The 21,044-nt window shown below is 38.9% G+C and overlaps 2 protein-coding genes across 2 annotated transcripts in view; both read right to left on the reverse strand.

Moving 5' to 3' along the window:
* arrdc1a (arrestin domain containing 1a) overlaps window positions 1-15,322 on the reverse strand; it is a 20,276-nt gene extending 4,954 nt beyond the window's left edge. Inside the window, exons 1-5 of the mRNA XM_037977061.1 lie at window positions 15,136-15,322; window positions 7,050-7,160; window positions 6,704-6,754; window positions 2,868-3,022; window positions 826-1,008 (exon numbers count right to left, since the gene is read on the reverse strand). Coding sequence (XP_037832989.1) covers window positions 826-1,008; window positions 2,868-3,022; window positions 6,704-6,754; window positions 7,050-7,160; window positions 15,136-15,253 — 618 coding nt within the window. The 5' untranslated portion in view covers window positions 15,254-15,322. The remainder of the gene's footprint in view (window positions 1-825; window positions 1,009-2,867; window positions 3,023-6,703; window positions 6,755-7,049; window positions 7,161-15,135) is intronic.
* A 2,461-nt stretch (window positions 15,323-17,783) lies between these two features.
* LOC108246425 (P2Y purinoceptor 2) overlaps window positions 17,784-21,044 on the reverse strand; it is a 7,273-nt gene continuing 4,012 nt past the window's right edge. Inside the window, exon 2 of the mRNA XM_017433961.3 lies at window positions 17,784-19,293. Coding sequence (XP_017289450.1) covers window positions 18,269-19,276 — 1,008 coding nt within the window. The 5' untranslated portion in view covers window positions 19,277-19,293 and the 3' untranslated portion in view covers window positions 17,784-18,268. The remainder of the gene's footprint in view (window positions 19,294-21,044) is intronic.

The following is a 21,044-nucleotide window of genomic DNA, read 5'->3' on the forward strand; positions in this document are numbered from 1 at the left end:
ACTTTTTGTCACAACAAAAAATAGTGGCTGGTAAAATATTTGAGTGGCTGGTAAAAAAAAAAATTAATTTCCACCCCTGCCTGAAATATTACTCAAACATGTAATATGTGTGATTCAAACAGAACAAGACTACAAAGCTCTGCAGGGTTGAAGAAAAAACCTGATAAAAAACTTCACTTTAACTGTCTATTACATCACATACTATTGCTGTTTTCCATGCTAAATAAACACATTTACTTGATAAAGTAAAGTGAAGTTCTTTATCTCTTACAGATAAGAAAAGTTAAGAATTTTTCAAGCCTGCATTCTTGTCATTGACCAGCAGGGGCGATAAATCAGGCTGTTAAAGGTATACATACCACCGCCTTTCATATCAAAGATTTAAATTAAGATGTTGAAAAATGATGGAGCTGAACCATTTTTAATTAAAACTTTAAAATAAAGTTATACGTGATATGTTACGATCTGTAAGTGTCTGGAACAATTGTCACTACCACATAAATTTTTAGCTCAATATCTAAAATTGACTAAGTTATAGCCACTTTCATCAATTAGCTGTGGCAGCCATCTTCAAATGAGATGACTCATCAGTTGTAGATGTACATGCAATGATTACTTTGATAGTTTCAAAAAAATCCATTCAGTGCTATATAATATATTTGGCAAACAGACATGGCTTCTTTTGTTGTTTGGCAGATGACTGAATGTAGAATTAGAGATGTAGAAAACACAGTTTCTCTAAGGAAACATAAAAATTAAGTAAAAAAATGAATAACAAAAACACAAAAACCCCTGCAGGTTTTGAATGAACTGTAAAGTGTTAACCTGCATCAGGCTGGCTGCCATGTGGCCGGAGGTCTTTGTGGACTGGTTATGGATGTTGGCTGTCACCTGGATCACCTGGCCGGGTGTGTAACCCTTCATGTCTGTCTGGGCCTTCAGGACAACAGTGCCCGTTTTCACCAGCATGTAAGTAAACTGTTGAGTTACTGCTGAGGAAGAGACTCCCTGCAAAGAGGAGGACAGCAACACAGATGTATTTGTGGTGCGTTCAAGTCTGCAACTGAAAAAAATCCACCTTTCACAATTCTAAAAGCACATTGTAAATAAAGATTTTTTTTTTCCATTTTACTTGTAATTTTATGTTTGAATGTTTTATTGAATGGTAATATCCCTGAGCAGTGACTTAGCTTAAATTGCATTTGTTTGTGAAAATACAGTGTGAGAGCTGAATGACTACTGAAATTTGTTGAAGAATGAATTGTTAACTGAACTGTTAAAGTTAAAGTAAAACAGAAGCCAAAATCAGCAAAACTGTACCTAAAAGTTAACATTAGGCAAACAGTAGCAAAAACTTAAAGCTAGCAAAACCATAAGTAAAATCTACCACAAGACCGCAGGAAGACCAAAAAAGTTAGTTTGCTGAAGTAGATTTTAGAGAACAATGACCTTGCAGGAATCGAAGAAATCTCAATGCATTTCTATGGGGATTTTTTTTGGTAAATAAAGGTAAATAATTCAAAAAGTCTAAATGTTGTAATTCGTAGCAGACTTTGTCTGATATAGCAGAACATTTTAATATACAGTATGAATGGTTAAAATATCACCAAGTATGCAAAAGTAGTTTGAAAGCAGAAAACATACTGAAGCAACTAGAAACAGGAAAGTAACGCGAATGCTCAATCGACATTCGCACAATAAGAACAAAAAGTCCCTAGTCCCAAACTGTCACTAAAGAAATATGATCAGTGAGTGTGTTTTTTTCCCCTGAACTGCTTTAAGGAGTTTTGTTGACTCAGTGAGCCCAAAAGAAGATGGGTCTTTAATCACAAAAATAAAAGATCTGCTTCTGACAGCTTGGTTGAAGTATCCAAAGGGGGACCTACTTATTATTAGGCTGGTGGTCATAATGTTGTTTTCCATTTACCTCAGAAGCTGGAACTCAGGTCCGTGAATGACACTGGACCTCAACTTAACTGTGTTCCAGTTGCACATCGGGTAACCAATAGTGTTTTGCTAAAAGTTGTGCTCAGGGATTACTGAGCACATTAGTTACTAATACATGCCAGTAATGTATTTTTCTGGATTCTAACACTGTAGCAACATGTTCAATAATAGAGGTTGAACAGAACCGTATTTGTGATTTATTTACTGAGATGCAAACAAAAAGACGTCAAAATAAAAAAAGGTTCAATACTGTAGCTGTCAGGGTTCAAATTACCAGGACAAGAGAGAGGGTTTGACAATTAAATGGCAAAACATTTGGGTTTCTTGGCTGAGTTTGTTTTATTTTACTCATATTTGTGGTCTGCTGTCACGGTGGAAATAACTAAGGACACGATGCAGCACCTACCAAGTTGGCAGCATAAAATCTTCCCTCATTAGCATAGACTGAGTTGTGGTTGGCCATTCCAGTGTTTCTATTTCAGTGGTTCAATTTTTACATTCTCCATATTACCTACAACCAACTTTATTTCTCATATTTAAACATGGAAGAATCTGACATTATGATGTCCCTAATGTGAACCGTACCAACTCGTATCGCTGCTGTTACATGAATTTCCCCCAGCAGTTCAATCATTAGCTGAACCTCCTGACTTGACTCCTTGTCTGAAGACATTATTAGTCTACGCAAATCAATTCACACAAAGTCAGCAAAGACAGGATTTTAATTAATTTGCACGGTTTTCCTTTGACTTTCTATTTTGTTTTTTTGTTTTTTAAAAAAAAAAACAATAATTCTTTTCAAAATCCACAAACAACAAAAATCTATGGATCAAAACACCTAATTTTTGGCAATTTGGTGCCTTGTTCTGAAATGTTGAGATGCATCAAAGATTGAAAACAGACAAACAACTAGAACTCACCCATATATCTGGCACTTCATTTAGGTTCAGAATGCTCAGCAGGTAGAAAGGTTTCTCTGTGTTGTAATCCTTGGCAAATCGTGGCGTGTCAATAAAAGCCCTCACTCTGTAAATGATCCTACCATAGTTCCCTTCAAAAGATGTTGGTGCAGTGGCTGTGGAAACAAGCGTGGTATGGTTTAATTTATCACACTACTAAATGAATACTGCCTGATAACAGGTTCTCATGACAGGGCTATCACATTTTATTCTGATCAGTCATTTAAAAAAAAAAAAAAAAGAAATCCCCAAAAATGTCAAAGCTGAATTAACTTTAAAACAAACACTAGAGGTGAACGCACAAGCAGTTTGAATAACATTTTTTGTTTGCAACAGTAAAAAGACCAGTTGGACTGGTTTTGAATTTGCATCCATTATGTCATACTGTCGCAAAGGCTTTACCTGGAAGAAAAAAAAACAAAACCAAAGATGCAGATAAGCAGCTGAACAAAGGCTGAACTCAAAGATCCCCTCTGTTCTCCTGTGCGTCAGAGAACATCTAATCAAAGAATGGCAAAAATGTTCAGGCAGGAAGTGAGGGACAAGTACCAACTCTACATCATAATAACTGTACCAAAAAAAAAAAGGATTATAAAAAATACAATCAAACTAATTTTATGTTTATCTGAAAAAAAAAACAAAAAAATAAACAAAATACTTTATTTGTATCAAAGACACCAACATGTTTTCTCGTGATCTCCAATTATCTTTGGAAAATCTTAACTTGTGATTTCGTCGCTGTAAGCTGATGTCATATGTGAGTGCTCTCTCAGATTCCTCTGTCCTGAATGGGCGAAACCAAATAATATCCGTTGACATCACTATGCGAACAGCAGCTGACAGACAGAAAGATCAGAACATCCTGTGGCAAAACAAAACCCTCGCTGCTTTTGGTCACGTTTCAAAACATTTTCAATCAATATATTTCATCTGGATCTTCTAATATAGCATTTTGTTCCTTGAATTTCCTCCTTATCATAGCTACATAAGTCCAGATACACAGGTTTCTTTCAAATACCAACATCGAAGAGTTTGCAGGCCTCAGACCAGAATCAGCACGTAAGATGTGGCACTAATCACAGCCTGTTAGTTTTTATTTCTTTCGATGTAACAAAGTGCAGAAACCTCCCACAGGTACTGAATGCAGGAATAATCTGAAAGTTGTGTGTTCAGTCAGTCTGAGTGCAACATGTCCTCTGAAACTTCTGTCTGTGTTCTCATGGAAATACAACAATGAATGGGCCTAAAGGTGGGTACGGTATTCTGTCCTCTGTCTGAGCTGGACAAGTTATGTTTATAATGTGAACTTTGAAATGTTTTATGGCAGGTCTTTTTTATTATTATTATTATATAAAGTAAAGACACCGGCTGACAAATCCTACCTTGCTGTACATTTAAAAAAAAAACAATTAATTTGGTATTTGTTTCTTTACCTTGTTGTACCATTCCCATACCAAACCATGACGCTCATACCAAGGTATGTACCAAAATGTGACTTATGCCCCTTTTACACGGGCCCTAACGGTCCCAGCTCCACTCTACTCGGCTCGCTTTGCGAGCGTTTACATCTGCATTTTTTCGAGGTTGGTCCCTGCTTCTTTGGTTCCTGCTTCAGAGTAGGGCCAGCCCTGCTTTGTGGGTGGCGCAAGCTTGGCTCCTGTTCACTCATTGGTCGTGGGTGTGACCAGATGCAAGCATAAAGAGCGAAGGTAGGAATATAAACAACAGCGTTAGCTTACCCTGCAACGTTTATGCCGTCTGTCACCCAGCTGAAGGCGCTGTAAAGCCTGAAATCTCCGGCGGATACCAGCTGTCCTACTCCGCACAACAACCGCGGCATCCAGAGCATTTCTTCCACTGCGCCTCTCTTCGTGATGTCTCAGGAGAATCCCCATAAGTTTAAAAAACAGCAACAACACAGGGCCACCGTTGTCCATAGCGCTTTCGTTGTTTACACAACTTGCGCAAAGTTTCGGTAGCGCACCCCACCCCCCCGGCCCCGCCCCCCGCAACACGAGGAGGCGTTCCTCTGCTACCGACCAAACTGGCCGGTGTGAACGCGATGCATTCTTTATAGAGCTGAGCAGAGTAGAGTGGAGTAGAGCCGGACTTCTGAATTAGGGCCCGTGTAAAAGTGGCATTAGGCGAGTACTCCTGTATGGGTACTCCTCTCTTTGTGGGAAACCATTACTGTTGAAATTCACGCTTTCCTAATTGTGTTAAACTCAATTCTAAAGGCTTATGTATTAACCATTAAAGTAAAAGCTTGTGCCAGATTAGTCCTGCATGCAGTGTGGGAGCGTTCTGCAGCAGCAGAGTGAGGACAGGCCGTTCTTTCAGGCACAGGAGAAACAACAACTTTGAGACTTTATTCCACTTCTAAATTTAAAACTTTTGATACAAAATTTTGAGAACTTTACCAGTTAATGGCCCATACTTGCAGATAAAGCACTAGACAAAACAACAAAAAAAAGTTTAAATAAAATTAATAAATTGAAGCCTTACAAGCTGTCACTTCATACCAGTTAGCTAATATTCAACTTAGAGATAAATATTGCCAGCGATAAGTGCTGAAATGATTCTAGCTACTAAAATCGAAATATCAGCAAAACTAACCAAGTTATGGACATTTTGTGTTGGCTAATATCAATTAGTTGTGGTAGCCATTTTGAATTGTACGATTTAAAGGACTAATCAGTTGAAGATACATTTAACGGTTATTTTCTAAAGGTTTTTATTCAAATCCATCCAGTAGTTCATGAAATATTTTGGCAACAGACAAACATGGTTGACTTCAGCAGGTAATGTTTAAGTTTTAAGCAAATTTGTTGCACTATAAGTAGCACTTGTGTAGTGAACGACTCTTTGCTACAACCATACAATATTGTCGCTCAGTATCTTTAAAACTGACGGCATTAAAGCCATTTTGTGTTTTCTACAGTCAGTTGGCTGTGGCGGCCATCTTAAATTAGGTTGGCTCCAAATGTTTCTCAGTTGAAGAAGTACAACCAATGTTTACTTTCTGAAAGGTTTAATTCAAAATAGTTTTATTGCAAAATTTTAAACAGATTTAAAATGGTAGCACTCAGAGTGAATGCTAACAGATTGAAAAACAGAAATCTTCAGTCAAAATCTGTAAAATTGACACAGTTATAGCCATTTTTGTGGATAAGGTTGATTGGCTTTGGCTGTCACCCTTAATTATGTTGACTTCAAAACTTTATTAGTTGTACATGTACTTACAATGATTACTTTGTAAGTTTTATTAAACTTTGTCTAGTGGTTCATAAGATATTTTGCCAATGTTAATATATGAGCAAAAAAACTAAACATATAACCTCTTTGTTTTACGTATTCATTGCCCACCACCAAAAGGCAGAAAGCAAGAAATAAATGTGTAAAAATAGGTTATGTTTTATATGTTCCTGGCAAGTGTTAAATACAAGGCAGGGGTTCAAAGTGACAAAAAAAATGACTAAACCGGTACGATCTAAACTTAATACGTATTGTTCAAAAACAGATTTTTTATTTTAAAACCGAGTTGCTCCTGCTTGACTGGAACCCCCATAGAACTTTCAAATGAATTCCTTGGTCTAATAAGTAGATAAAAACGCAGCAATTAGTTTCAGGAAATACTTAGGTAAAATTCCCATCTGCATAGCTGCCAAATGACAACCGATTCGGGATAAAAAGGAATATGCCGAAACATGTCTAAGTGGAAATACAAGAGCAAAGCCCGTAATCATGGGAAAGAATGCAAAACAACATGTGTTCTTCCCATCACTCCACACTCCTACCTGGTATGAGAAACTTGAAGGGAAACACGTGCTCCCCTTGTTTCAGGGTTCCTGTATGGGACACAGAGAGCACAGATAACATCAGCCAGCGGAAACTAAAACAATTGCCCCACTGTGTTCCACTGAGAAGATATGCCTCAGGCTGCAGTGGGAAAAAAAGAGCCTTCGTGTCTATGGTCTTTACACTCCAATTATCCAGTTATCCCCACCTCATCATCACTTTTCTTAAGATCAAATGTATGAAGTATTGTCACAATGTTAAAATAAGCAAAACATTAGTGAGTCTGAAATTTGCACGAGTTAATGAGTGCCTTGGAAATAAAACTGAAATAGCTGAACACTGTACCTTTGTCTGCAACAGAGACGGTGCTGTTGAAGTACTGCTCCTCCTGCGTCCAAGCTGTGTCATTTTCCTTTGTGGTGATGCCACAGAAACCGTTGCAGTTCACTTTGATAGCTGGAGATGGAAACAAACACACTGAGGTGTCAGAGTCGGATCAAACCAACTTATGCCTGACAGCACCTTGTGAAGTTTCATAAAGTCACTCAGTCGCTGCATTTTGCCATGTTTACTGTTAATATAAAAACTATGATGGGTGTTTTAGGTCATATCACACAGGCAGAGGATTTATTGTGTAAATGTGACAAATTCTTCACCTAAACATTAATAATATAATTAAAGGCTTAGATTATATTGAAGGGATACATACTGCCTGCCACCTTCTATGACAGAGTTTTAATCAAAGACCACCTTGGTAGAGTTATAGACGTTTTGGTTAAACCTTGAAAATACTTCACGCATAGTTACACGATACACTGGAGGTGTCACGTGATTGTGTTATCTCACTTGGCTGTGACTGTTGGAGACTTGCTGGCAATGCCCCCATTTTCTGGCAATTTTGAAGTTTCAACTGCAGTCTCACTGAACTCTGCCACCAGCAAGTTGCGAGGCCACATTCTGTGTGGATGTTTTTTTTTTTTGCTAATGACAACCTATTTTCAAGCGCACACTTTGCAAAACTGTATTCTAGGCCATGCATATAATTTCATTGCCCACCTCCGCCTCTGCTTTGGACCCATATTTGCAGCGGCCCACACTTTTATGATTTAATATACTGCAGTACACTTTAGAAATAGATGGACAAACTTGAACCAGATTTTAATCATTTTTAAAATAGTTCTATTTAAATCAGGCATCAAGCTCGGGGTAGGTTGTGTTTTCTTTTCAAGCAACACTTGTTTTCAGTAGGTAGGTAGGTAGGTAGGTACATTTATTTATATAGCACTTTTCAGCACAACGCGACTCAAAGTGCTTTACAACACAAGAACGAAATTACAGACAAAGTTACAGAACATGATAATGAACAAAATTACAGACAGGTACAAGATACAATGGTAACTAATTGTCTAAATAAGCTAAGCTAAACCAACAGATCTAAGCATGACTAACAAAGTAGAAGCTATAAGTTAATGTGATGTAGGTGTACACCCAGATATCTGAGCATCACAAACCTGTTACTGCTCGAAATGTTTTCTACCTGTTCGATGAGGCAGGGAGGTGAGCTCCTGAGTTGCCGCACGTCCCACTCCAGGGACAGTGGCAGGTGAGGAGTCTGACTGGGGCAATGCACCTGTCAAACTGTAACACAGGTGTCACAGGAGACATCAGGGAGGGAATAAATATGGAGTTCCACAAGGTTCAATTTTATGCCCCACAAGTTTTAACCTATACATGATGCCATTAGAAAATCAGAGCAGGAAAGGATGTGTGAGTCTGTTTGCTTCTGTGAATTTGTTTGATTTTAATCAGCTATATAATGCTTTGTGGTACTCGCTGCTTTATGAAAAAGTTGCCTATCAATAAAATTTTGATTGATGGCAAAAAAGTACACTTTAAAAACCTTTTACTGGTACTTGCATAATTAATAGGGAGTGTGCAAAAACTGGTAATCGGTGGGCTGCAACATAAGTCCCATTTTTATTTATTTCATTTCATCAAAGTGTATTTTATAAAGTGAAGTACACAAACTCAACTAGAAATCAACTTTTTCTCACTGTGAGCCTTCTGCCACAGTTTTTATTGGAGGAGACTTGTTAGAGAATTGAGCAACAAATCATCTAAATGCTAATCATCCAACATTCAGCAGGTTAACATGGTGGCTGCTAAGTTAAATTGTAAGAATTATACAATAATAAAAATGACTTTGGTTTGGACTATCTAAGACAAACTAGAAAAATATCCATTTTCTATTGAAATGCAGTGCAAGTGGTGAATGGCTTTGGTGTACTTTCAGGAACAAGCTGAAACTGAACTGTTACTTAAATCAGAGCAAAAGCTTAAAGTTAATACCAGCAGAACAGTAGTTAAAAACAAAAAATTAAGCAAGTCTGCTGAAGACTTCAAAAAGCACAAAGTTTTTTCAAGTACCATATTATCCACACTATAGGGTGCACTGGATTATAAGATGCACTGTCAATGAATGGGTCATTTTCGAACTTTTGTCGAAAATAAGGCACACCGTACTATAAGGCGCTTGCACCTCCCAATTTATGTAACTTCGCGTGCTCCCCGTTCCATCGAAAATGGACGATTTTGGTGCTCTAGCGGAGCTGGTTCACCTGTATCAGCATTTATATGATCCCTCTATGAGAGATCACAAAGATAATCAAACAGTTCAAAACTAACGGAAGAATACTGCACCGATGTAAGCGTCAAGTAGAAACGCCTCCACCGCTCGCTCAGGTACGCATGCGCAGAGCCCTGTGCGACTATAACTGAGCCTTAATGCTGCAAGTGGTGCAGATTTGTAGTTTACCAAAGTCGCACTAAAACATTACGACTTCTTAGATATATAAGGCGCTCCGGATTATAAGGCGTACTGTCGTTTTTTGAGAAAATTGAAGGCTTTTAAGTGCGCCTTATAGTCCAGAAAATACGGTATGCTGAAGCAGTCAGTGTCCAAAAAAATGTTTGGAAGAAACTATAAACAGGAAACAATGTGACTGCTAACACAGCATTCACACAACCAGGAGTTGTCAAATGTTCTGGATCCAGGCTCAAATGAAGACTTATCTGGAACCAGACTGGTAGTTTATGATCCAAGAATCGAGTTTGACAGATCCACTCAAATACTGCCCTGCAACACTTCTTGATAAAGTGAAGAATGGTCACATAATTAGTAAGAAGCTTGTGGGGGAAAAGCCTGTGGTCGAGGTGCAACTTGCAATGGAATATTTAATCAAATATTACTGGGGATGTTTGTTTATTCTTGAGCATATGTATGTATAATTCTGACTATGTGTGCATTAGAGAAAATCATAATACATTTATTTTTGTGCACCCAACTTTTGTTTTTAAAAATGCTTACACAGTATTTAGTATGATCCTTAATATCCTTAAAAGCCCCAAATTATTATGTCATAAATACCGATAATGAGGGGTGGAAACTACTGACTACAACTGTATTAATGCCTTGAGCTATAAGAACAAACTGACTGTCATCCTCTCACTAATAACACTTTCAAAAGCAAATACTTCACTGAAGGTGGAACTGTAAATAATTGACAAACTGTATGGCACCACAATGTAAAGGGTTAGGGTTACTTCACAACAAGGGGTCTTTTGTGGGTTTTTCACAATTTATATTACCATGCGGTATTAAACAATATTGTCACGAGTCTTTCTAATATTGTGCAGCCCTAGCATGGTCACTAGCAGACGTGCATATGGTAGGTACATGGATGCAGAGTGGTAACGATTTCAAACCCTAAAAGTCAACCACTAGGTGTAAAACAGGCAAGGGTTGGTTACCATTTTCAAAATATACCATGGCATTAAAGTCCGTGTCAAAACCACAACATTACATTGTATTGTTCCTACAGTTTAAGTGCCTATAAACAAGATAACAAATGGTGCCTTTTTTTATATCCCCTCTCCATTGCAGGACTTAATGCTTATGTTATTGTTTTCAGTAACTGAGAGGATTCTCTCAAACTCTTCTGTTTGTTAGGAAAAGATGTTGGTTAGTTGTAGTTTATTTGGTAGTGGATATCAGTGAGTCACGGCTCATCTAGAACAAGTGCGACACTCATCTCACTTATCAAGGAAGGCTTGCCCTGAAACAAACATTTGCAAAAAAAAAAAAAAAAAACTACAAGCGTCAGCATTTCAGCGGGGGAAACATATGGCGGACTGCATGCTCGCTGGTTCGTCACTTGTGTGTGGAGCTGATAGATCAAGATAAAGGAAGACATAAGTTTTTCCTGCTCATTTCTTTTAAAGAGAAACACACCTTGTTTCTAACAGCCAGCCAACTAGAAAACTCTTAAAGGGAAACTTTAGCTCCGAGTGAACAGCAAGCATTTCCCAGAAGAGCCGTCTACAGTCTCATTAAACAAGCTGCTCGTGATGAATTACGATCATGATATACTCTAGAATTTGTTTTTAAGCAGTATTTTAAAACAGCTGCTGACTAAATGTAAACATGTGCCTTGATCCTTAACATCATTGGAAATAAAAAAATCCCAAATCTGTCCTGAGTGCCGGAACAAAGCTGACATTGATTTTAAAAAGGACTTACTTGTGTTCTCTTAGTTTCCTTACTCATATTTGTGCCTTGAAACTAAAACAACTATAAATAAATACACTCCGGTTTCCTCCCACAGACCAAAAACACGCATGTTAGGTTGATTGGTAACTCTAAAAGTCTCCCTAGGTGTGAGTGAGAGCGTGAATGGTTGTTTGTCTCATTTGTCTCCATGTGTCCCTGTGATGGACTGGAGACCTGTCCAGGGTGTCCGCCGTCTCTCGCACAGTGACTGCTGGAGATAAACACCAGCTCCCCACAACCCAGAAAGGAGAATCGGATGGATGGATGTCAATGCCATATTAGAGTAAAACTGTGAGGTTCTGTCAGTGTGATAACATTCATTAAAAATATCACATTGGCCCATACTTACTGTAAAATGGTGATCACTTTGTACTAAATGAAGTTGGGGTAATGTTTTGTAGAAAGGAGAATTTAACCAGCACCTGCTGAGGCCAGTTCTTGACATTTTTTTACTTACAATCCAGGTAACCAGGTGTAGTTCGGCCTCTTCTCAGTCTAACATGTACTGAATTCCCAGAAACTTTTAAGAGACTGTGTTTTAAATTATTTTACCAGCTTCAACATGTTTCATTCGATAAGATGTGACTAACAGTTAACTTTGCTAAATAATAAGAAAACTGTAAAAAATGTAATAATAAGAAACTAAAAAATGTGCGACTGTTTAAAAAGTATAATAGTTAAACAATTAGTTATTTTTAGTCGGTGAGTTGCTACAATATATCCATCACAGGAGAAATAATGTGCAAAGAACAAACCTGGTCTGACTTTTATTACAGAGTAATTATTTGCCCAGAGCGGGCCGCCTCTCAGGACCCAACCTGCATCATAACACCACAATGATTCAAACTGTTGCGATGGAGAGAAGCTGACAGAGTAACCAGCTCGACCGGAATAACAGGAACGGAGCAGCACTCCCAAATGCAGACAAGCTGCTCTCTGCAAGACAGGACTCACCGACTCACTCACATGTGCTGCTTCAGTTTCCAACTACTGAAGAGCAGCTTAAGATCAGGGGAAATGGGTGGTAATGATCCAGCACAGGACGCGAGGCAAACCTCTTTAAGTGTTTGTTTCTGCTGCGATGAAGAGATCTAAAACTGCTACGTTCTTCGCTGGGAATACAGTGGAAAATCTGTAACGTAGGCGCTTTCCTTCTACCTGGGACATGCTTGCATACAAATGTGTCTCCCTAATCATTTAGCCCTCATCTCTATCGCCGGGCGCAGCTAAGTCTTTCAGGAAGAAGTCGGACAAGTTGTGCTCACTTTTCCTGTTCAAGAGTTTCGATTGTTCCCCTTTTTTTTTTAACCTTTTTGAGTTTCAGTTAACATTCTTGCCAAAACTCAGCAAAATACGACAGATTTTCCCCCCTATGAGAAAGCTCCAGCACAGACCTTTAAACAGGGCTTGTACACTATTCCCAGAGTAAAATTAAAGCACTTTCAAGGTCAATTTTCAAACTTTTCCAGCAACACATTTTGGAAATAAAAAAATGTGTCAAGAAGACCGTTTTAATTCACTATAATTTCTGTTATTTATAATACCTTCTGATAGTATTCTACATAGCAGGGACAAAGTAAACTAAAATATAACAAAATATTATGTTTTGAAAAGTCTCTCACAAACACCCTCTACACCTGGCTGCTCGGAGAACAAACAGTAATTTAACAAAAATCCTCCAAATTCAATTCACTCTGAGCATCAAAGGCAAAATGGCTGCTCCCTATTTTTGGGCCTTTAACATAAAATTAAGATTTTTAATTTCCCTTTTAGAGTGCTCCTTATTACAAAACTGTGCGCTTAAAAATATCAAGCACTTTTAAGGACTTTATACAGAAATCCACCATGTTCCAAACCTTGAAAACACCTTGTTAAAATTCAATAACTTTCAAGGATTTCCAGCACCTGTACAAACCCTGCTTAAAGCAACAGGGTGTCAATGCTCAGATAATACGTCAAAAATTTTAAAAATTCTTGTAATACCTCTTTCAAAGCCTATTGTGCTGCACCCAGAGCGCTTTGTCACACCGGCGGAGGGACGCTACGGCGTCCTGAAACAAAGACTTTCTGAAAGGGACGCCATTTTAGTTCAAACTGACAGACCATCGTTTCTGACAGATCGAAACGAGAGCTTTGACAGGGAAAATAAAACCTGGAATAAAACGAAAGACCTAGAATTTCAAAAAATGAAAGCACATATTGCCGACCACCTTCCATGCCGGAGTGTTAAACTGAAATATTCTTTAGGGATGGAGTTTTAGCCATTTTGGTCAAGTAACATTATGTGAAAATCTCACAGATCTGTTAGCTCTCCAAGTATAGAACGACTCAGCTACTACAAACCAAATTTAAGCTCAGTGTCTGTAAAACTGACTGAGTTATAGCCATTGTTGTGTGTTTTTTTTTTTAAGTAGCTCACATACTTTCAAGAAAATGACACAGAGAGCATTCCTGTAAGTTGTATGTTTTTCAGCTAGAGAACATTTTTCAGCTCAGGCATGTAGTTCTTGAAAAGCATCTCAGTGAAGCCAAATTAAAACCCATCGAGTTCTTCAGTAAATGAGGCTTCAGTTCTACAAACTTTTTTTTTTTTAAACCACAGTCCAGTAGCATTTAGAAATCTGTGTGTTCGTTTGCTTTCACCTTTAGCAAATTTTATTAACGGATTTTAATGAAACTCCCAGAGAGCGGTCATTAAATGTACATCTACAACTGATTCACTTTTGGAGTCGAGCCGATTCAAGATGGATGCCACAGCTGAGCGACCTTAGTCTACACAAACATGGCTACACCTCCGTGAGTTTTATAGTTATCAACTTGAAATTTGGTGTGGTAGTGGCTGAGCGTCGCCTCCAACATATATTCCGGGCCCAACACGCTCACCGACGTCCTTGCTTAGAACTTTGGCAATAACTGTTTGCAGTAAGCCTTTGTCTGTTAGCAAAATATCTCATGAACCGCTGAAAGGATTTTCATAAAACTTACAGAAAGTAATTATTGGCTGAACATCTACAACTAATTAATTTTAGGAATTAACACAGTTCAAGATGGCTGCCTCAGCTAATAAAACTTAGCCTACATGAAAACGGCTACACCTCCGTGAATTTTACAGACGATGAGCTAAAATTTTGCGTGGTAGTAGTTGAGAGTCATTTAGGAAAACTACAGATCATGCGAGATATTGCATGATTCCGATTATCCGATTATTATTCTGAATATCTCGAATGATCACAGACTCATTCCATGGAATGAGTCAGTGCATAAGGTTACTGTCAGGGTTAAACCAAAAAAGTTACAGCTTCATTATTTCTCATTATAAGCTGATTTTAGTGTAAATACTGGGATGAAGGCTGGCGGGTGATTGCATCCCTTCAAGGATCGCTAGGCCTTTAATTGGGTAAATAAATTTCTGTTAGGTTTTCTTTTTTCCAAATCAGAAAAAAAGGTTCAACCTGGACCTGCGTTTTACAGAAACACTTTTCCAGGATAATGAATAATCATAATTATTTATTATTAAGGATTTTACTTTTAATGAGTCAAATATGTGAGCGGTGTGGCTCAGACTAGATGTTACAGGCCTGAACTTTAGGGGGGGGAACAAAAAACAGGCCCGTTCTCCAGCTGTAAGAGCTCCATGGGTCGGTTCCGCCGGGCCCTAAATAAGAAGGAGCCTCGGTGTGTCTAAAAAGTCAGACCGACTTTAAAGACGTTTTTAAACCAAACATGTCTCCAGAGTTAGACCACAGAGCAGGTCCGGGCTGACCTCCGGGTTCTTCCTGGTTCGGCGGCAGCGACCTTTCCTCTTCAGGTGAGGATTCTTACCTTTACACTGGAGCGACTGGTTGACTTTGACCCTCACGGTCCCTGAGATGGACTCTCCCGGAGCGTACACCACTTTGTTTTTGTCCAGCTCGATCTCGAACTCCTGCAGCTTCCCCATCGCTGCTCCCTGCGACACTAAAACGCTCACCTGTATCCACACAAACACCCCGGGAGCAAATTTTTTTTCCTTACCTCTGTCTGTCCCCGCCCCCATCTGTGACGTCATCAGAAGCTCCAAGGTAATGTTGAGCGAAGACACATCGACTGTGTCAATCAAGGCCAGCGGGCCAGATCCGGCCCTTGGTAACATTTTATCTGACCCCCAAGATAACATTTACATTTTATTAGATCTGGCCCTTCCAAGTCTGTGACAGATCTAGTCTCTACCGCTTCTCATTTTGCTTCAAAAAACCTGAATCTTTTTAGTAAAGTCTTTCTGTGACAGTTACTTTCAAGCCAAGAAAATTAACTTTTAATTTCTCAGTAATCTTTGAGCTTGACGTGGAAAGGGCAACAGAGAGCATCAAATGAGTTGTTGATAAACCTGTAGCCAAGTAACGATATATGATATCTGACTTGAGTTGATGTGCGGCATGTATTGAGTAACAGCAAGTCTGCTTTTATGTATTTTTTTTTACTTTCTTTTTGTTTCAAAGTTAAATGTTGGTAGTTGTGTGTTTGGGTTTTTGTTGATGGCTTCTTAGCTGTTTTAATGGAGAAATTTTCATTTAAAAGCTGATGATGCAGAGTAAGACATCGGAAATGAATGCTAATGATGCGTCTTTTTAAGTTTAATCTATTTTTTCTTTGCTTATTATTCTATATAATAGAATTCTATATAATATGTAACTGAGAAAAAGTATTTGATATTTCTATATGAATGATTTGACATATTACATCTAAAACCCAGGGTTAATTTATGTACTTTTTAAATAAATATTGATCCGGATTGACCAACTTGTCAGTGGGATGGTACGGTGTACATTTTAGGACATCCTCAGGTATCAGAAAAAAAGGCATCAGACTCAAGTCTCAGGTAAAAAGGCGTGAGGTCTCAGAAAAAAAGTTGTCAGGTATCAGAAAAAAAGACGTCAGGTACAGAGAAAAAGGCTGTTGACCAGCCGGTTGCCTGCCTTCCTCGGCGAACATAGCGAGACATTCTGGCGACTCCCTAGTGAATGTTGTTCGCCAGCTTCTAACAACAGTCGCAGCCCAGTGACATCCTGCTGGATTAAATGTTTATGCATTTCCTTTTGTTAGGAACTTTGGGCATTTCCAAAAATACATGAAAATGATTGACTTAATGTAGACCACACAATATACAAAATCTTGCTCGGTACCTTGCTGTTTTTGCTTGCTGAAGCACACTGCCAAAGTGAAAATCACAATGATGTTTGCTCCTGTATGTGTGTGTCTGTGTGGAGGGGGTGTCTGTTTATTACCAAAAGCATCTTAGCTACTCCTCATTATAAATATTCAAATTTCCCTTTCTCAGACCTCTTCTATATATTAAATGTATTATTTGTTTTTATTTGTATTGTTATTTCACATTATGTTCTGAAATGTCCCCTCTCAATGAGTCAGTTAGATACTGATTAGAAATAATGACAAACCTGACAATATCTGTTAAACCATTCTATTCTAAAGCATATTTTTCTGTACAGATTACAATCCCTCAAATGCCCCCTTGTGGAAAAATGTCCAATAACATGAGAGACCTTTGTCTCTCCAGACTACTAGTCTACTATTGCAAGTTTCGGATGCTAAATTTTCTCCTTCCTTAATTGTGGTGTTCACAATGTAATTCTTTAGGTTTTTTGTTTGTTTGTTACCTCACCAAATATGCCTAGATATTAATTTGTTCCATTCTAGAAACTGCTTTGGTGGGATTTCCACTGGTAGAGATTGGAAAAGGTATGGTAATCTTGGTAAACTGTCCTCTTGGCACCTTTTTCACTACTGCACCTGTCACCTCCACAGTGTCCTTACAGCGGTCTGCCACAGCAGTCAACCACAGCTGGCTGCAGCTCCTTCTACATCACCAACCAAGGAGGTAACTCCGCCCACACAATCACCCCACTTCAGGATTTTGACACAAAAACTCTAAAAACAAGTCATTAATGTTTTAAACCAGAGAAATGGAGCACTGGATGTCAGGATCGCAGGACACGGAAAAGAACCCTGAGTGCAGACTCATAGTAAAAATAAACTAATTTATTAACTAAGGAAAAATAACAAAACAAAAGCTGATGGGGCAGCAAACAAAAATAGAACAAAAACCAATAAGCACGGCGGGACAAGACATCAGGGAACCAAGGCACGGAGACAGCTATAACCAACAAATGACAAACAATGAACCAGCGGATAGTGAGAGAAGTGACCGGGTTTTTGAATACTGAGGGTGACGAGGTAAGTAGAAACAGGTGAGTGGGGATAATTATGGACAGGTGGAGATGGGCGTGGCAAGGAGGGCAAAAGAGTGACGGGGGAGGAGTGAATACTGAGCAGGAACATAAACAGGAAAAAACCAAACTGAAAACAACCACAAGAATAAATATAGAAAACAAAACCGAAAACACAAAAATCCAAATCCTCACACTGGAGTGTTTTATGATAGTGTTTAACTAAAAAAAAAACCATAAAAACTCATGATTTCAATATTTTATTTCATTTCACCTTTAAGAATGCAGGGGGAAAATGAGAATGAATGGAGTTCTAGAATGGCGTCTGTGTGATTCTGGATTTTGTACCAGCTGTCTCCTTATTTTATTTATTTACAACAGCTACAACACTGAACTCAATGACTGTTCTGAGAAAAAATTGTCATGCACATCTTTTGAACATGTTCAAAACTCAAGTGACAAGACTGAACACCTCTGTTACTCACATGAGGAAAGTGAGATCCCCCACATTATCACAAGACATTCTGGAGTCTCCCTCAGTAATGCCATTTGCCTAAAAATCACAGCCCAGTGAGAGACTACCTCTAACTAAGGGTCAACTTACTCAGTGTTTTCACATAACCCACTTTCTGTGATACCCTTCAGTACTGTGAACAAAGGAGAAGATTTCAAACAGAGTTCTTTAACATGCTTACAGGCTCAATGAGCCAGAGAATAAGTTCCAACTTGGGTCACTGATTTGCAGTTTCTGATTCACTTCTGTTTGGAGCCTCCACCTGCCAATTCCTGATAGACTGTAATGTATCTCGAAAGTTCTGTGAGCCAAAACAGTACAGAACTGGGTCCAAACAGCTGTTCACGCCTGCTAAAACCCATGTTGCATAGTAGGCTGTCTCCATCTTCGTGAGGATGTGACATTGGTGCGGGTAGAATTTTTTCACCACAACTCCCAAAGTTCGGATCACGTTCATGGGCAGGAAGCAGAGACCAAATATCACCAGGCACATGCCTATCATCCGCTGGGATTTCAGCTTGACTTTCAGACCTTTGGCTGTGTTGGTGTTGAGGCGCGCCAACATGCTCGCCAAACGACTGTAGCAAACAGCAGAAACAGCGAAAGGAAGTAGAAACCCAAAGATAAACAAGACTAAGTTAATGATAAAGTACGAATCTGTCAGGTTTCTCTGATGGATGGAGAGGCACTGACTGTTCCCACTCTCTTTACTGGTAGGAAGCAGAATGGCATAGATCAGCGACTGGATCAACAGAACAAACCAAACACACGAGCAAAGCCTCTGTATGAAACTCTTCCGTTTAAAGCGGGATGTTTTGTTGTAGTGCACCACCGCTATGTAACGGTGGACGCTGATGAGCGTGAGAAATATGGTGCTGCCATAGAAGTGGGAACTCAGCAGAGCGATCTTGACCTGACACAGGAATTGGCCGAAGGGCCAGTTGTTCTCCATAGCAAAGTAGACGGCCATCAGGGGTGTGACGGGCGTGGCAATGGCGTCGCTCAGGGCCAGGTGGAACTGCAGTGTGGTTCCGGAGGTCCAGGAGGGAAACCGGCAGCAGAACACCCACAGGCTGAACATGTTGAAAAGGAAGCCCACGAAGAAGACCAGGCAGAGGACGACAGTGAGAGCAGCATGTTGGTTCTCCCCCACACAAATACCAGAGGCGTTGCTGCTGTTTCCAGACGGGGAGGAAGTCACCACAGGCTTAGCAGTCTCCAACATCTTCTAGTTTTTTACACCTGAGAAAACAAAAGATTTTTAGATTAACTTTTGGAGTTGACCCAATTCAAAATAGCCACCACAGTCAACACAAAATTACCTACTGTAATTAACTCAAGTCAATTTTACAGTTGACCTACAATTTGTGATGGTAGCAGCTGAGACTGATCCCCAACACAGACTCTGAGCTCTTTGTTTAAAAATTTGCTTTTTACTATTTGGGGTCAAATCTGTCTGATGACAATTCTCATGAACCACTGGACAAATTTAAAATTAATTACCGTATTTTCTGGACTATAAGGCACACTTAAAAGCCTTCAATTTTCTCAAAAAATGACAGAGGGCCTTATAATCTAGAGCACCTTATATAACATTACGACCTTATAGTCGTAATGTTTCAGTACGACTTTGGTAAACTACAAAGCCGCACTGCTTGCAGCATTAAGGCTCAGTTATAGTCGCACAGGGCTCTGCGCACGGCGTAAATACCTGAGCGAGCGGTGGAGGCGTTTATATTTGACGCTTACATCGGTGCAGTATCCTTCTGTGAGTTTTGAAACATTTTATTATATTTGTGATCTCTCATAGAGGGATCATATAAATGCTGTTACAGGAGAACCAGCTCCGCTAGAGCTCCGAAATCGTACATTTTGAATGGAGCATGACGCACGTGGTCCATGCGAAGTTACAAAAATTGGGAGGTGCACGCCGATGCACTTTATAGTCCGGTGAGCTTTACATATGACAAAAGTTCGAAAATGGACCATTCATTGACAGTGCATCTTATAATCCAGTGCGCCCTATAGTGCAGAAAATACAGTAACCTCTATTTAACCAGGCAAGTTCAACTGAGATCACAGATCTCTTTTTCAAGGGAGGCCTGGGCAGCCTAACATGCATGTTTTTAATAAAATTTCCAGAAAATAATCCTTTATTAAACAGCTACAACTGATAAACATTTGGAACTAACCCAATTTAAGATGGCTGCCACAGTTAGCTGATATGAAACAAACATGTCTATAACTCAGTTTTACAGATGTGCTAAAATGTGATGTGGTAGTAGGTGAGAGTAAGTCACAACACATATTCCAAGTGATATTTGCTTAAATTTTTAGTACCAACTGTGAGAATCATCCCAGTCTGTCTGTTAGCAAAATATTTCATGAACCATTGGACAGATTTTATTGAAACTTTCAAAGAGTACCTATCAAATGTACATCTACAATTGATTAGGTTTTGGACTCAATCCAATTCCAGAGTTTTTGACTGTCTCAAAGACATTTTATAAATCCAGAGGAGACCGAGCCTTTGCAGTTCTGGCTCCTAAAGCATGGAATGAGTTGCTGCTGTACCTCAGGCAGGCTCCATCACTGGCTGTTTTTAAAACTCATTTAAAACCACACTTTTTTACCTTGGCTTTTAATGCAGAGGGAGTTATCGTCTGTGTCTTAATCTTTCCCTTTTTAACTTGTACTAGTTAAATAATTTTCTATAGCTCCTGTTTGTTATTGTTTCATTTTTCTCTTTTACACTGTTTTGTACAGCACTTTGTTCAGCTGTTATGTATGGGGCGCCGTTTGTAAATGAGCTTGTGCTCAAAATTCATGCCTAAATTTTGTCACATTTAGCTTCAAACACTGTTTAAAAATGTAGTGTGGATTTTCTGATGTCACCTTTTACAACATTTAGCTAGTTAAATGTAATTGTTACAGCTACATGCTAAATATAAATCTAAATCCTAAATGTTAAATCTAAATGTTAAATGTTATAT

Source organism: Kryptolebias marmoratus, linkage group LG1 (assembly GCF_001649575.2).
Source record: "Kryptolebias marmoratus isolate JLee-2015 linkage group LG1, ASM164957v2, whole genome shotgun sequence".
NCBI lineage: Eukaryota > Metazoa > Chordata > Actinopteri > Cyprinodontiformes > Rivulidae > Kryptolebias > Kryptolebias marmoratus.